This window comes from Anarhichas minor, unplaced genomic scaffold (assembly GCF_050575085.1).
Source record: "Anarhichas minor isolate MPS153535 unplaced genomic scaffold, ASM5057508v1 ptg000018l, whole genome shotgun sequence".
NCBI lineage: Eukaryota > Metazoa > Chordata > Actinopteri > Perciformes > Anarhichadidae > Anarhichas > Anarhichas minor.
The window spans coordinates 12,534,019-12,549,025 of NW_027466464.1; the positions used below are offsets into that span (position 1 = coordinate 12,534,019).

The 15,007-nt window shown below is 45.0% G+C and overlaps 1 protein-coding gene across 1 annotated transcript; it reads left to right on the forward strand.

Annotated features, from left to right (window-relative positions):
• Positions 1–843: 843 nt before the first annotated feature.
• LOC142952977 (plakophilin-4-like) lies at positions 844–14,988 on the forward strand. Its single transcript, XM_076095023.1, has 16 exons — positions 844–1,287; positions 5,659–5,829; positions 6,432–6,633; positions 6,871–7,003; positions 7,758–7,971; positions 9,139–9,319; positions 10,138–10,255; positions 10,366–10,560; positions 10,703–10,876; positions 10,979–11,129; positions 11,620–11,812; positions 12,217–12,301; positions 12,386–12,503; positions 12,601–12,732; positions 12,818–12,891; positions 13,102–14,988. Exons 1-16 carry the CDS (start codon positions 861–863, stop codon positions 13,357–13,359), a joined length of 2,826 nt encoding a protein of 941 aa, XP_075951138.1. The 5' UTR covers positions 844–860; the 3' UTR covers positions 13,360–14,988.
• The last annotated feature ends 19 nt before the right edge of the window (positions 14,989–15,007 follow it).

The window sequence follows — 15,007 nt, forward strand, 5'->3', positions numbered from 1 at the left end:
TTGTGGCTCATAATTATATGCTATTTGCATGACAGCACGAAGCAGGAATGACAGATAATAGTGAGCTGATTTATTCCGAACCGAGCAGCCTCTCTGGATGCGCTTACATGTCTCGGCTCTTCATTTTCCTCCGAGGCGTTCGAGGCTGATGGTTTAAGGCGACACAGATCGGCATCCAGTTGGCTGAGTCTGTAATTGAGGGACATTTTACATTTGGTAATAAGGAGGAGAAAAAAAATAAATGTTTGCCAACATAAATATGAAAAATTCTCTCAAATCTTCCCTGAAACGTAATTTATTTACGACTGGCAGAGCTCAGCCTTCACACTAATGAATTCATTCACGTTCACTTACTTGGACAAATGAAAAAGATAAAAGATAATGATGCCCTTCATCAGATGCAAAGTGTCACATTACTGGTAACTGACAAGTATATTGACAGTGCAGTGTGCACAGTCCAATTTCTCAGAAAACATAAAGCAAAAGTGCTGCACACGACCACAAAACATGAATATGCAGGATGCAAAGAACAGCTCTTTATATCTTTTCTGGTGCAAAATAAGTATAAGAACTCCTAAAAAGCACTTTTTATCAATGACTTCCTTCTTATTATTCTAGATGATTATATATGCTGCAGTAAATAATACCTCTTAAATTGTTCCTTTAGATTCCTTTTAACATTGATTTTCTATTATGCATACTGCACATAACAGCAGGCCTCAAAGCATTAAATGCACTTATGTATAATTTAATGGTATTTACTCAAAGATATAGAAACAGATGCCTCCTTGTCACACGATATAGTTTGTATAATTGTTCTCCCATCTTCCTCTCAGGTGTCAGGCAGGGTGTTGCGGAGGATGGCCTCCCTCCCCTCCAGGAGCCAGTCTCCCGGCGGTGGCACCGTCTCGCCCTCCCGGATCTCCCTGCGAACATCCCAGGGCAGCAACTACGATTCCCCCATCCTGTCGGAGCCCAAACCTCTAGCCGCCGTGTTCCCCGGCACCTCCATGCCGCCCTCCTGCCCTTCGCCAAACTCCCCGACTGACGGCACGCAGGGTGGCCTGGTACTCGGAGGAGGAGGAGGTCTTGGTGGGCGTCTGGGCTCCACCCTGTCTCTGGTGGAGGGGAGGTGTTTGACGGGGTCACCGCTGCGTGCGGGCATGACGGCGGTGCCGCAGCACTACGGCTCCACGCTGCCCAGGCAGAGCCAGCCGCTGGCCTACGGAGCGGATCCATACGGGCTGTACCAGAGGAGCGCACTGCCCCGACCCGACAGCCTCATAGGTCAGTCCGACATCCACGTGCACGTTATTTACTACTAGTGCTAAAACATACATACATACATGTGCATTAATATCTACATCCTTTGTCCTAGACTGTGTTTTTTAATGGTGGTTTGATATTATATTACTCACGGACATAAAGGACTAATGAATGCATATCTCGTGAGAGGTGCGGTCGTTCTTATTGCCCTCTCTTCAGCGCTCCATCTTTTATACCAGTGCAGTTAGAGAGGTCACTTTGTGCTCCGGAGGGGTCGCTCAAACCCAACCAGGTCGTAATCTGGGCCGGAAAATCTCCAGAAATCCGATTTACTGCAGAGTTTGGCTGCTGCAGTCGAAGACGGTTTGAATGTGTGTCCCCTTGTAAAGAAAAGCCACACTCCACAGCCTCAACACCATCTCTCCTGTTGATTTAATAACCTCTCCTTTGTCCAGGGAAAGTTGACGGATTTAATATTGTAGCACACAAAACTTGCTCTGCAGAGTTTCCTGTATCTCTGTGCAGCAGTGAGAATCTTTAAATAAAGCTGCTTGTTGAACAAAATAACTTTCAGGCGAAGTGCAAGCTCGGCAGAGGATTTTATCTCTAACCAGGCTTAGGAAGCTCGTTTCATGCAGTTTTTAGTCAAATCATCTTTCAGCACTGGCAGATAATGCTGCTGTGTTTGATAACATTTCATTTGATGCATGCCAGTATGAAAATAAGGAATGTAATCTTTAAAGGGGAGGAGGACTTCCCTTTTACCAGGTAGATGTTTTGAACTAATCTTGTTGGGTGATTGTTCTGCTGCAGTCTGAAGGGAAACGAGACAAAGATCTACGGTATAAATGAGCACACGTCAGTGGATCACAGTGGCTTGTTGTGCAGAGCTTCCTCTAGTCTAGAGTTTCTCTCTCAGGCACCGCTGAGCAAGTGAAGTGTGGGAGAACAAACCACGTTAGTATCTATTGGTCTTCATATGAAGCAGTCGATGAGGAGGCAGCAGCTCATCGAAGTCCAGTTAGACAACATGAGTTTCCTCTAGAACCATAAACCATTTTACTTCATCTGGAATAAATGCATGCAGAAGCTAAATCAGATGTATATGATCCCAATAATAATACTACAGTGTACAGTATACATGTGATAAGGTGGTTAATGTGCATGAAAGTCCTGTAATACTTGGACATGTCATGTAATATTGTGACTTTCTGATAATTACGCTAAAATACCTCATAATTACAAAGACCTCATTCCTACAAGGAAAGTCCTCATAATTATGTTAAGACCTCCTAATTACATTTCAACCTTAATTATGAGAAAATAATTCATAATTACAGGAACATATCTTGTAATTATGAGAAGAGAGAATAGGTGTAAATAGATGTAGTTTCTGACAGTAAATTGAATATTTCTTTATAATAATTGGCAGGTTATTTGACAGTAAAATTAATTGTAATTTGTCGTGCACTTAGTCTGAATACTTTTAGAATCGTGAGTCAAATACGTCTTTTTGTCAGTCGAGCTGTTGCAGATGTTTCCTGACAAGTCACGCTGTGTTTTCGGGAGATTTTATTTATTGGTCATAAACAGTATGCAATGGAGGCAGAGTCGGGTCCTGATTTACTGCAGCTGCTCTTGTTTCTTTGTGACTGAACCCTGAGACTCCAGGTGAGTTGAGTTCAGCTGACGAGCTGCTGGGAGCTCAGCTCTCTCTGCAGCGCTTCACCGCCACAACTTCTACTTTAATACTCCAATGCAGCTTCAGACAATGCAGGTATGGGGAGTTTGTGAAGTCTGTTCTTTTGTTGTTATTGATGAATCTGTCAGTTAATAATTTGATGAATCAATAAATTGTCAGGTAGACCTGAAGATGTTCAACGTAAAGTGAGAGGAAACGGAGAAAAGCAGCAAATCCTCTTAAGGAAGAAGCAGGAAATGTTTAGCTCGATGATAAATGTAGTTGTTGCTCGGTCTAAATGACAATATATAGAATATGAATTATTAATATATTGATATAAATAATAAAACAGAAATGAAATATCACCATTACACACATTAGAATAACATCTAACCAAACAAATGGAACAATTAACAGATTCAATTAATAATACTCAAAAAAAGTTCAAGATTACTTATTTATTTGCTTATTTACAACTTTAGTTTATTCTTAAGATCTATAAATACGTTTTTTATTGTAATGGAAATAATGTTTGTCACATTTACTCATTATTTAGAGTTGTTTTTTAGGCTTTTTTCAAGCAGTTTATTCTGACAAAGTAGTGAGAATGCTGAAGTTGCTCTGCATAATGCATTTACAGTATAAGTATGATGATGATGATGATGAGAAGCTGATTGACTTTCTCTGACTGATTACGACAGCTGAGCTGAGTATGGCTGAGATTATCTCTGTGCTGTTCATTAAGTCTGGTGTTCAGACGCCTGTTTGAGGAGCACGTTTCAAACCCAGACTAGCTTTGAACCAGATGCATTAAACATTGTAAAAAGACCTTTCTTCTGCGAAATGAGATCAGAAACATAAAACATCTATCGCAGCTCCTCCTCTCTCATTAACTGGCCTTTGACAACTTTCTCCACACACTTTGCTGTGTAGCAGTTGGAGGATTTACGGTGTTAAAAGTGCTGCTGATGCTGCAGCAGCAACGCAGATTTATTCCTCCGTCCTGCCCGCTGTCACTTCCCTAAGCCGCTCCCACTGACCCATATAGGGGTGTTTCTATCACAAAGCCCTCGTGGAGCATCAGCCTGTGATTATCAGCTGACGGCACTGGAAGGCTTTTATTCTGCTGCCATCGTTTTCATAGGACGCTCGTCCACGTGTGCACCAGCGTGCGCGTGGACGTCGGCATATGCACCTTTTGTGTGGTGCTGTTGTGTTTGTGCATGTGTTGGAAAGGAAATGGATTTATTGTGTGTGGGAGGGCCGAGTCAGTGAACTAAATAAAATGCCTCTGATTCTCCAGCTGGGTGATTTCCATCCTGCAGTGCTGCTAAGTGGCCTAATACGTCTCCTAAATCCTTATTCCCAGTTATCCCGCAGATCCAACATAATCCCAGATTACACGAGCGAGATAAGCAATAGATGGATATACGAGATTAGGTTATTACTGATCAGTGGCACTCGTAGCTTAGGTAGTGAAACCTGGTGAGCAGCCAGACGGAAGCTGCGAGATGATCCTTTTTTTTTTGTGTGGACTTGGTTAAAAAAATTGCAACGTTACAGTGAAAGATGGATGTAATAGTGCAATGATATTCATGATATGTGGAGGGACTGCAGAGTAGCTGATTTGACAAAAATTACGATTTGCTATTTAGTTAAAAGTCGTGGTAAATGGTTTAATTTTGCAACTCCGAGAATGCAAACTTGACCAAAACAACCTCAATGCAACTGTAAAGATATCCACTTCTTTACAGTTTATAGTGAATAACATCCAGTTAAAAATCACTCGAGCTTTTGGTAGCTTAAGCATCCTCTAACCTGGAGGTCACAGTTTCTGCTGGTGTCCTTCGCTGCTGAGGGGCCCTTCAGAAAAAGAAATAAACTGAGTTCCAGACTCAACAAAGCTGTGTCACAATAAGTGCACCTTCATATTTTCCTCCACAGGAATGTTCTTTGCGATTAAAGACCGTCTAATGGAAAGAGCGCTGCAGAAGCAAATGGCTCCTTCATCCTCAGCTCCAAGTGCAAATTGTGTGCTTCTTCTTGTTGGACTGATCCAGCGAGCCGCCCCCCCCCCCCCCCCCCCCCGTGCCCTAAAGCCTCGTTATAATTGGAGCGCTCTTTGAACTGATCTGCTCTCAGATTGGAGGATGGAGAAACCCTCTGCTGCTTGTTTGACTTGCTGATGTCGACGCCTGCAGCAGACTCCGAGGCTTTATTATGCGTTTTATAAGCCCGGGATGAGTCGGCGTTATGAAATCCACTGTTTTGGGACACTTTTGATTTGCATGGCCTCACCTACAGATGACTAGTGTGAGATGAACATATGAGCTATGTGTGAGCATGACGACAGACGGAGGCTTTATTTGGCTCTCAGATATTACGCAGCTCATTTTGCACGCAGGGATTCTGGAGAGAAACATTTTACAGTTCAAACTTCTCTTCTTCTTTTCCTTCTTCTCCTCATTCTCTTTTTTTCTATATGAAATATGGTTAATTGAAGAGGTTTTCTTGCAAAAAGCCTTGTTTTGTTATTTAAATGAACATAATTGCAACAATATTGGCACAATAACCACAAAGAATCTACTAATTAAGATGAAAGCGCCTTCCTCGAAATGTCAGAAAAGCCAGATTGTTATCAATAGCTTCCAAATGATAATAGTTTTTTAAATAAAGTGAACTTGCCCATGTTTTTACTCGTGCACCTGCAGGGCTTCACAGCTCGTACGCCGGTCACTCGGGGCAGATGGATCCAGAGCTGAGGGCGGCGTTGTCTCCGGACTGCCACATGACGCCCGTTTTCGATGAGCGCTCCTTCCACAGCCCGCTGTACCACAGCCCCACCCACGACCCCCAGGGCTCCCTCTACAGGACTACCACAGGTACTGCAGCAGGTCGCTTCTAAACTACATCATTCTGCTTATTAGAGCTTTTTTAAACATATAAACAGTCTTATGTGAACTGTAAAAACAGAATTCATTCCAAATAACGCTCATTAAATTGCTCAAATGAGCTATTTTTTCACATCAGCGTCCCCCTCGGGTGCGCCGGTCCCCGGGTTGAGCAGCCGGACTCAGTTTCACATCTGCTTGGAAGATTATTTCTCTAAAAACCTGCGGAGGAAATCAGGGTTTACAGGCACAGGAACCGTTGTTGTTATCGCTCCCCGAGGTCAGAACGTAATTAGGCTGAAACCTTTCATGTACTCTGCTGCTTCCTAATTGAAGCCTTTGCAGAATGATTTAAAGCTGAAAGCTCTGCGGAGTTTCATAGTGGAGCATCTAAGGAGCCATTTTAGTTTCGTTTAGATTGAAACAAGTTCGGCCTGTGAGACAGCCCGCTGCTTTAAATGCTTGTTTTCAGCACTTATGTAACACGATAATATTTTCTCTTTTCTGTGACCGTGGATGTATTTTTGATAAAAACCAAACCTTTTGTCCAAACCCTGCTCTGTTTGTTAAGTCTCCTCGCGTCCTTCCCTCAGGTATGGGGACCCTCCCTCGGACCACAAGCCAATGCGGCACGCTGCCGTACCAAAGAAGCAGCTACGGGCTAAGCACCGCAGCTCTGTACGTCGACTCCTACAGGGTCTCCGGCGAGCCCATTTTCTCCCACCGGCACTCTGGACTGGCGGACCGGGTGGCCACGCGCACGCCGTCCATCGAGAGCATCCACAAGGACCCCAGGTGCTCGCACACACACACACATTCAGACGTGTGTAAAGATACAGTATGCATGAGCAATCTTTTGCATGAATGCATTATCATCTTATGCAGTCATGTCTGCAAATATCACAGGAGACCAGGGTTTTTACTTATTCATTGATTAAATATATCCTAAATTAAATAGTAACTTTGTTTAATGTTAGACTGTGTTTTGTTCTTGCTGCTTGTGAATGAACTCCGCTCTTCGTTTCCCCTCAGGGAGTTTGCTTGGCGTGACCCAGAGCTGCCGGAGGTCATCCACATGCTGCAGCATCACTTCCCCTCCGTCCAGGCCAACGCCGCCGCCTACCTGCAGCACCTGTGCTACGGAGACAACAGGGTGAAGGTGGAGGTAAGGAGACCGGGACGCGCTGGGCTGCCGTCTGAGTGAAAATAACTAGACCGACGTCACGGTCATGACTCGCTCCTCGGGTGGAGGAAGGTGCTGCCACTCCCTTCATGACCTCAGTGTTTATTTGCCTCAGACATCTCCTATTGTATCCGCGTCTCTAAGAGTTTATTCTCAGCTTACAGGGTTTGAAATTTGACTTGTTTTTGCTGCCAACGTCTGAGCCAAAGCGCCATCTGCTCCAATGAAACTTTAAGTAACGCCGGTGCCAAATGTGCCGCCGCTCGCTCTTCTCTGTGCTCTGCTTCCCGTGCAATAAATAACTCCATCACAAAGGCGGAGCTTCAAGCGAGAGCCACTTTAGTGCCGTTTTGGTTTGTTTGGTGATGAGCTTTTAATTAGCCTTTGGAGCGGCCTTGAAACGCGCCTGCTCATTTTTGCCAGAGACAAATGTTTCCAGCGACGGTTTGAACGCAGAATCGGAGAGGAACGAGGAGCGTCTGCTGCTCTCCTGGGACGGGTTTATTTCGAGATGACACGGGAAAGTTTTGAACATCCCACAGTGATGCTTCAGACAAAATATTTCAGAGAATCAGTGCTGCATGAAATGAGTGCAGGGTTTTTCTTTTAAAAGTTATTTGCATTGATTGAATTCCTACTTTCTTGTAAAGATTTTTGTAAAAGCATTATCAATATGCTTTAATAGCTCGAGCCGTCATTTTTAAATCCATCGCTCTGATTGGTCCCTGGTCTGCAGGTTTGTCACCTGGGAGGGATCCAGCACCTGGTGGACCTGCTGGATCACAAGCTGACGGAGGTTCAGAAGAGCGCCTGTGGGGCCCTGAGGAACCTGGTGTACGGCAAGGCCACCGACAACAACAAGGTGGCGCTGAGGAACTGCGGCGGCGTGCCGGCTCTGCTGCGCCTCCTCAGGAAAACAACCGACAACGAAGTCCGGGAGCTGGTCACTGGTACGACTCGACGGCTTTAATTACAGGAACTCTGTGGAGTTACAAAAGTTATGTTTCCATTCAGTTTCTCACCTAAAGGTGCTGTGTCATAGGACAAACATTTACGAAGGTTTTTAAAATGATTTTTAATTGTTTACATCCCTTCTGCACTTCTTTTCCATGGAGGCAAGGAAATACCCTTTATTGGGAGATTGTTATAACTCAGATTAGAAAATGTTTTTAAAAGGCTGCACATCTGAGACAGCCTGCATCTATTAGCATCAAAGTATACACTTCTAGGACGCAAGTTACAGCAGTAGTTAATGATAAAGACAACAACAAGTGACCTTCACCAAACCTCCCACCATGGTTTTATTTTAAATCCTAAAATAATAACCCAAAATCCAGCAGGTCAGATACAGAACGGGAGCGTCTAGCTGTCGACTAAATTCAGTTGAAAGCAGCATCCACATTGACAAAAACATTGAAATCCCGCTGTGATTGGCGTGGGCGTCCGCCTGCTCGTGAGGGCCGTTGGCTACCCGGCTCGCTGGCTGAGCGTCGGTCTGTGTCGCCGCCTGACTGGCTGGCAGTGTATTAATCTGTGTATCGGCTGTTCTGTGGGAGGTGAGAGCGGCAGCGGCTTAAACACTCAGAGCTCGGTGTTGACAGAACAGATCTCGGCACAGTCCTCGGGACAGATGCTAAGATAATGTGCTTTGGAAACAGGATGCTGCTGACAGTTCTGCAGCCCCCGCCCCACACACACACACACACACACACACACATACTGTTTAATACCAGGAGGAGAGAAGCTGTTAGACACCTCACATTCTTGGGAAAGACACGGAGGAGAGTCTTCAGTTTGATATAAAGCTTTGGGAAAGTTTCTATTTTTACAGCTCAGGGCTGGTTTTCGACTATTAAAGCAGTGCTTTAGTGTTCCCAAATCACTGCTGGTCTTTGTCTTCTTCACTTAAAATGTATCTACCATAAGTACACTACCTAATGTTAAGAAACATATCTGCAAAACACTTTGCCTTGATGTTAGCCAAGGAGCCAGAAGGTCCCTGCTCTGATGTAACCGGGAAAGAAAAGATGTTTCTCAATATTCACCAGACTACTGTGTGAAATATGCCAAACGGCAAATTCAAAAAACGAATCTTTATTGGCACCCTGCACCCACAGGCGTCCTGTGGAACCTCTCCTCGTGCGACGCGGTGAAGATGACCATCATCCGTGACGCCCTGTCCACGCTGACCAACACGGTGGTCATCCCCCACTCGGGCTGGAGCGTCTCCCACCGCGACGAACACAAAGTCAAGTTCCAGTCCTCCCTGCTGCTACGTAACACCACCGGCTGTCTGAGGTGAGGAACGAATCAAGCGCACCCGCTGCTGAATGTGTGTAATAGATTTATTGTTTTGTTTGTTCCTACGATGATAAAATGATCCCGCTTTGATAATGTAATCTTGATCGTAATCTTCGCTATAATAATCTAATGTTTCTTTGTTTTTCAACCTCAAACAACCAAATCTGCAGCTACACAACCATCTCGTTGTCGGATAAATGCTCACATGTTGTAAACACGGTATAACTCTCTCGGTCCCGTGTGACCTGAAGGCTGCCTCGGTGTATTTGTGAAGAGTCTCCACACCTGAAACGTGATTTAATTTGAATGAGCACACCGACGTACAACTGTTGTTTCAAGAGATTACAATGAACCTTTGAAATGAGTTAAACCTGCTGAGTGAGGACTTCTCATGCTGCTAACTGCCTGACTGGACGTGTGCCGTCATTCTTTAGTGTCAGGAGCCAATCGCTCAAACTAAATTAATTTTAATGTCTTCATTAATCATCTTTGATCACGAGTGTACACAAACTGGTGATTATTTATTCCCTCTAATATCTTTAAGGGACTCTGTGCTGCAGGGGGACTACGTCTCTCCAGCATTACTCTGCATTCGGGCTGTAGATTGATGGTATAGAAATGCATTGTGGGAGTTATGTGCTGCTGTGCAGTCTCCTCATGTCAGCTCTCCCATTAGTGGCAGCTGAAGGCTCCTATTGGAGCATCGGCCCCCTCCTTTACTTGTATCCGGGCAGGTTTTGAGCCACCCTGTGGGGGATTCCACACACTGCACTTCAGTCTGAATTAATGTGTGGCTCCTTGTGTGTGTGTGTGAGGAACCTGAGCTCAGCAGGGGAGGAGGCCAGGAGTCAGCTGCGCTGCTGTGAAGGCCTGGTGGACTCGCTGCTTCACGTCCTCAAAGCCTGCGTCAACACCTCCGACTACGACAGCAAGGTGCTGCAAACACACACACACACACAGAATAATGGTCAGACCATGTGATTTGTCTTTATGTCTCTTGGATTACATGCTCTGTAAGATATTTAGACTTCTCTGTGTGTCAGATCGTGGAGAACAGCGTCTGCACCCTGAGGAACCTCTCGTACCGGCTGGAGGTGGAGATGCCCTCCTCTCGTCTGCTCGGCAACCAGGAGCTGGACACCCTGCTGGGCTTCTCCTCCCAGGCCAAGGAGCTGGACTACCTCTGCTGGGGCAAGAGGAGGCGCGGCAGGAAGAGGGGCGGCTGGCCCGACGACAAGGTACGAACACAGAGGGTGGGGGTTTCCCTCAGAGGTGTGGAGGTCCTGGAAGAATCTGCTCTCCTTGAGTGTTTGAATTGTTTTTAGTCTGATTGGAAAGTCGCGAACATATTCTGCATGTTGATTTGTGTGCTTGGTGCAGTGGGACGGCGTCGGGCCGATGCCAGGTTTCTCCCAGTCTCTGAGGGGGGCGGAGCTGCTGTGGCACCCGATAGTGGTGAAGCCGTACCTCAACCTGCTGGCCGAGAGCTCCAACCCCGCCACGCTTGAGGGCGCCGCCGGGTCGCTGCAAAACCTCTCTGCTGGAAACTGGAAGGTAGAAGTCCTCTTTATGATAGCAACACCACAATATTTAAAATTAGCTGATTCAAGCAATAAAACTGTACGTGTGTGTGTGTGTGTGTGTGTGTGTGTCCAGTTCTCTGCCTACATCCGAGCAGCGGTGCGTAAAGAGAAAGGTCTGCCCATCCTGGTGGAGCTGCTGAGGATGGACAACGACCGGGTCGTCTGCTCCGTCGCCACCGCCCTCCGCAACATGGCGCTGGACAGCCGCAACAAGGAGCTGATAGGTGCAGAAACTCAAACTGTGAATCTTCACACAGAAACATCAGACGGCTTGTTCAAAATAGAACATAAAGACAGAAAGTCTATTCATGTCCGTCAGACTGATGTAGAAAGTGTGATAACTCATCGCCCCCGAATGGAGAACAGATGTGTTCAAGGTGAAATAATCCAACTGCCGATGGCAAACATCTGGAGTTACCCACTTGAAGTGAGAGACGGGGCCTTTAATAAAGAGTCCACACCAGTCCGTGCCAACACTTTGCCTTAGGCTCTTTATTAAGAGCATCTTCTAAAACCCTAAATAGGAGGAAGAGGAGACACTCACTGGGAGCATCCTGCCTGTGTAGAAGATAACACCAATTAAAACACCAATCTGCCTGCAAACAAACAACCAACAACAAAAGAATCAATTTAATACGATGGATGATAAGTTTTACACCAGAGTGAGAATGTTTCAGTCTAAATGAAGTCCACATTCTGTGTCCCCTCGTTCAGGAAAGTACGCCATGCGGGATCTGGTGAACCGGCTGCCCGGCGGCACTCCTCCGGTGCTGTCGGACGAAACGGTGGCGTCGGTCTGCTGCACGCTGCACGAGGTCACCAGCCGCAACATGGAGAACGCCAAAGCTTTGGCCGACAGCGGAGGCATCGAGAAGCTGGTGGACATCAGTAAAGGACGAGGGAAAGGGTACGACACGGCAGAGACGGGTTCTCTTTGCAAAGCATGTTGGATTTGATTCATGCATACATAACTAAGAACAATAAACAAAAGGCACGTACATTATTAATGCATCCACTTCTGAAAGAAGGCATCATTTAAAGTCTCTTTATCAGGATCCTAATTATAGCACATGAGTAAATAATGACATGTACACTTTCTTTTAAATGTAAACAGTTTGCCTTCCTACTGGCTTTGACTTTATCACACATAAGTATACAAATACAGCTCCAAAACAAGTTATAGAAGAAGTCAGAGACACATTAAATTAGGATGCATGGCATAAACAAGCAGAGCTGGCGTAATCATGACAAACAAGCGTAGTTGTTTGGCAGCATACTGTGTGACAATAACTTGTGTCGTTGATGTTGCAGGTACCAGATGAAGGTTGTGAAGGCAGCAGCTCAGGTGTTGAACACGCTGTGGCAGTACAGAGAGCTGAGGAACCTCTACAAACAGGTCGGTTCCTGCACAAACACCCAGAGAACCAGAGAAAGCATCCGTATGATTCTGACTAAACCCAAGTGAACTTTGTGTGTGCAGGACGGCTGGAACTACACTCACTTCGTGACTCCCGTCTCCACTCTGGAGCGAGACCGCTACCTTTCACAGCCGACCCTGCCCACCAGCCCGCTGCAGATGTCCCCCGTCATCCAGTCAGGTGGGTGAGGTCTCAAAAAGATTCCACAAACATCAAACGCTCAGGAAACTCCTGGAAAGTGTACATCTAAAGAAAACAATTGTCTTTGTTTCCTCAGGTGGTAGTGCAACGTCCTCGCCGGCGATGCTCGGGATAAGAAGACACAGTTCAAACTATCAGAGAGCGCAGTCATCTATGCAACTCGACACGTATTATGGAGACAACAGTTTACACAAACGGCAGTACACAGGTCCGTGGTGTTCGTGCAGATTAACACCACATTATGACTGTGTCACCTGTGTGTAGGCTCATGCTTTTTGAATTTTTCACTTCAGGGTCTGAGAAGAAAACTCCGTATTTCATTGGGACATATTCTTCCCAGTCGGGAGAGGATTTGAGAAGGTCCCAGGTAATGCATTTGTAAAATTCAGCCGCACTGTTGCATTCAAATATTGAGCATTAACGGCAGAAAAGGCCTAGCTGTGCTGCAGACTGGTTGTACTGCTGAATCAGGTCTTATGAGCGCTGAGATTCATTAATTGTGTTGTGCAGTATTTTACCTTTTATTAATGCTGGTGTGACCAGACATTTGGCTCATTGTAATTCATCCATGTCCCAGCACACAGAGCCATTTTACGACGAACCCGACAGGAAGAACTACAACAGCTACAGAATGTACCTGTCGTCCCCACAAGGCTACGGGGAGGAGCAGTACGAGGACGAACCGGTCCACCTGACCCCGTCCTCCCCCGACGGCTACGCCAGCCAGTCGCTCCAGTTTAAAGCCAACACCAACTACGTGGACTTCTACTCCACCACACGGACGCCTTCGAACAGGGCGAACAAGTTCACCGGCTCCCCCGACTCCTGGGTGTAAAAACAATGTCGACACCGCGTATGTTGAGCTTCTGTTTCTGTGGGTGTTTGTGTGTGTGTGTGGGGTGCACATTGGGTGGGTGCGCTGTGTGAAAGGGTGAGGATGCATGTGAATGTGTTGAAACTGTACTGAAGGGAGCAGGGCTTGGTTAGTTTCGTGCAGCTTCTGATCAAGTCTGACCATGTGCACGATAATGCAGATAAATTATGAACTATTCCTTTACTTTGCAAACTCAACGACCATGACATGCTTTATATACGTTAGTGCTTATGGCTCATTTTAAAAACGGTCCGTTTCAGATCACAAAACGTGGTGTGAAAGCCCCGTTATGCATCCAGACACAGTGTGCAACACATGGGCATCTCATTGGCGTCCTCTAACTTGTCGAAATGAAGTCCTGGGTCGGCCGTTGTTTACTTACATCGTTGTGTTGTGGCCCTTTCTTGTGCAATGATTTAATTGCAACCGACTGCAGAATTAGCGTCGCCTAACTCCTGATAACGGTCGAGGCTGGAAATACAGATTCATTTGCTGACTGTCTTAAAAATTGTAACTCCGACAGTGGTGTCGATCCCTGAAACGCACAATCTTAACGAGAGGGTGGATGATAATAATTGTAATAATGATAATAAACTTTAATTACATAGCACCTTTCAAAACAAAAATCTAATTTGGAAGAGTTTAAAAGTTATACAACATTGAGTAAAGGAGCTACAAATGAATAACATCATTGAAATAATAAAAGTTAACTGAATGCATTTGTATGAAAATAAGTTAAAGAAGTAACTTTAAAGTGAAATTCAGGCCACAAACCCTCTTACTTAGCACTTAACTGCAGTTTAGAGCTTAGAACAAGTTTCTATTCCGATTTTTCACGATGGAAAATGTAAAGATGCCATATAGGAAATCTCCAAACATAAACATTTGGACTTTATCTGCGTTACTGTGGACATGGACTACTTTTCCGTGGGCTTAGTCAAAAGCTGCTCTTTGAGAGAAACCTGGTTCTGACCTTGTTGTTTACAGTGTTTGTGAAGGTCAGCTGATTTCATTTCTCTCTGCAGTAAAAATGTGCAGTTTGTTTGTTAGCCAGCAGCATCCTAAATGTGAGAGAAATAGGAACTCATTGAAGCTGATTCTGTAAAAAAAAAAAAGAAGAAACACCTGGCAGAAATACTATTAATAGGGATAAATAAAAGCAGCACTATTTGAGTTTCCTGCTGCGATAAATAAAACAGATTATGCTCTAAAAATACGATATTATTTGACCCAGGTTTGGAGCATCGTCACTATTACCTTTAAAGACTCGGAGAACCGGGGTTACATCTGTAACCGTTTGTTGGCCAAAAGTGCAGTAATATCATAAAGTACGTGAATTATGTGGAGAAAAAAACCGTGAACATCTATTTGTACAGATACAATGGTTGAACCGTCCTGTTACATTGTTGTATTCAATATGTGGAACTTTATGTGATTGTGTGAAGAAGATTTTTCTATTATTTATTATTTTTATTAATTTAACTTGTGACCTGACCAAAATACATCTGTCTGTTCTGTCCAAAACTGATGATGATGATGTGCAATGTTACAGAGGGAAGTATATGTATAGGGATTAAAGATTATATCATGACAAAATACCTGAAAGCCC

What these genes read in the sequence shown, in the direction of transcription:
- LOC142952977 (XM_076095023.1), top strand. Translation starts at nt 861, where the DNA reads ATGGCCTCCCTCCCCTCCAGGAGCCAGTCTCCCGGCGGTGGCACCGTC. An exon ending in AGTCCGGGAGCTGGTCACTG is followed by an intron (nt 7,972 to 9,138) that starts GTACGACTCGAC and finishes CTGCACCCACAG; the next exon opens with GCGTCCTGTGGAACCTCTCC. An exon ending in AGTAAAGGACGAGGGAAAGG is followed by an intron (nt 11,813 to 12,216) that starts GTACGACACGGC and finishes TTGATGTTGCAG; the next exon opens with GTACCAGATGAAGGTTGTGA.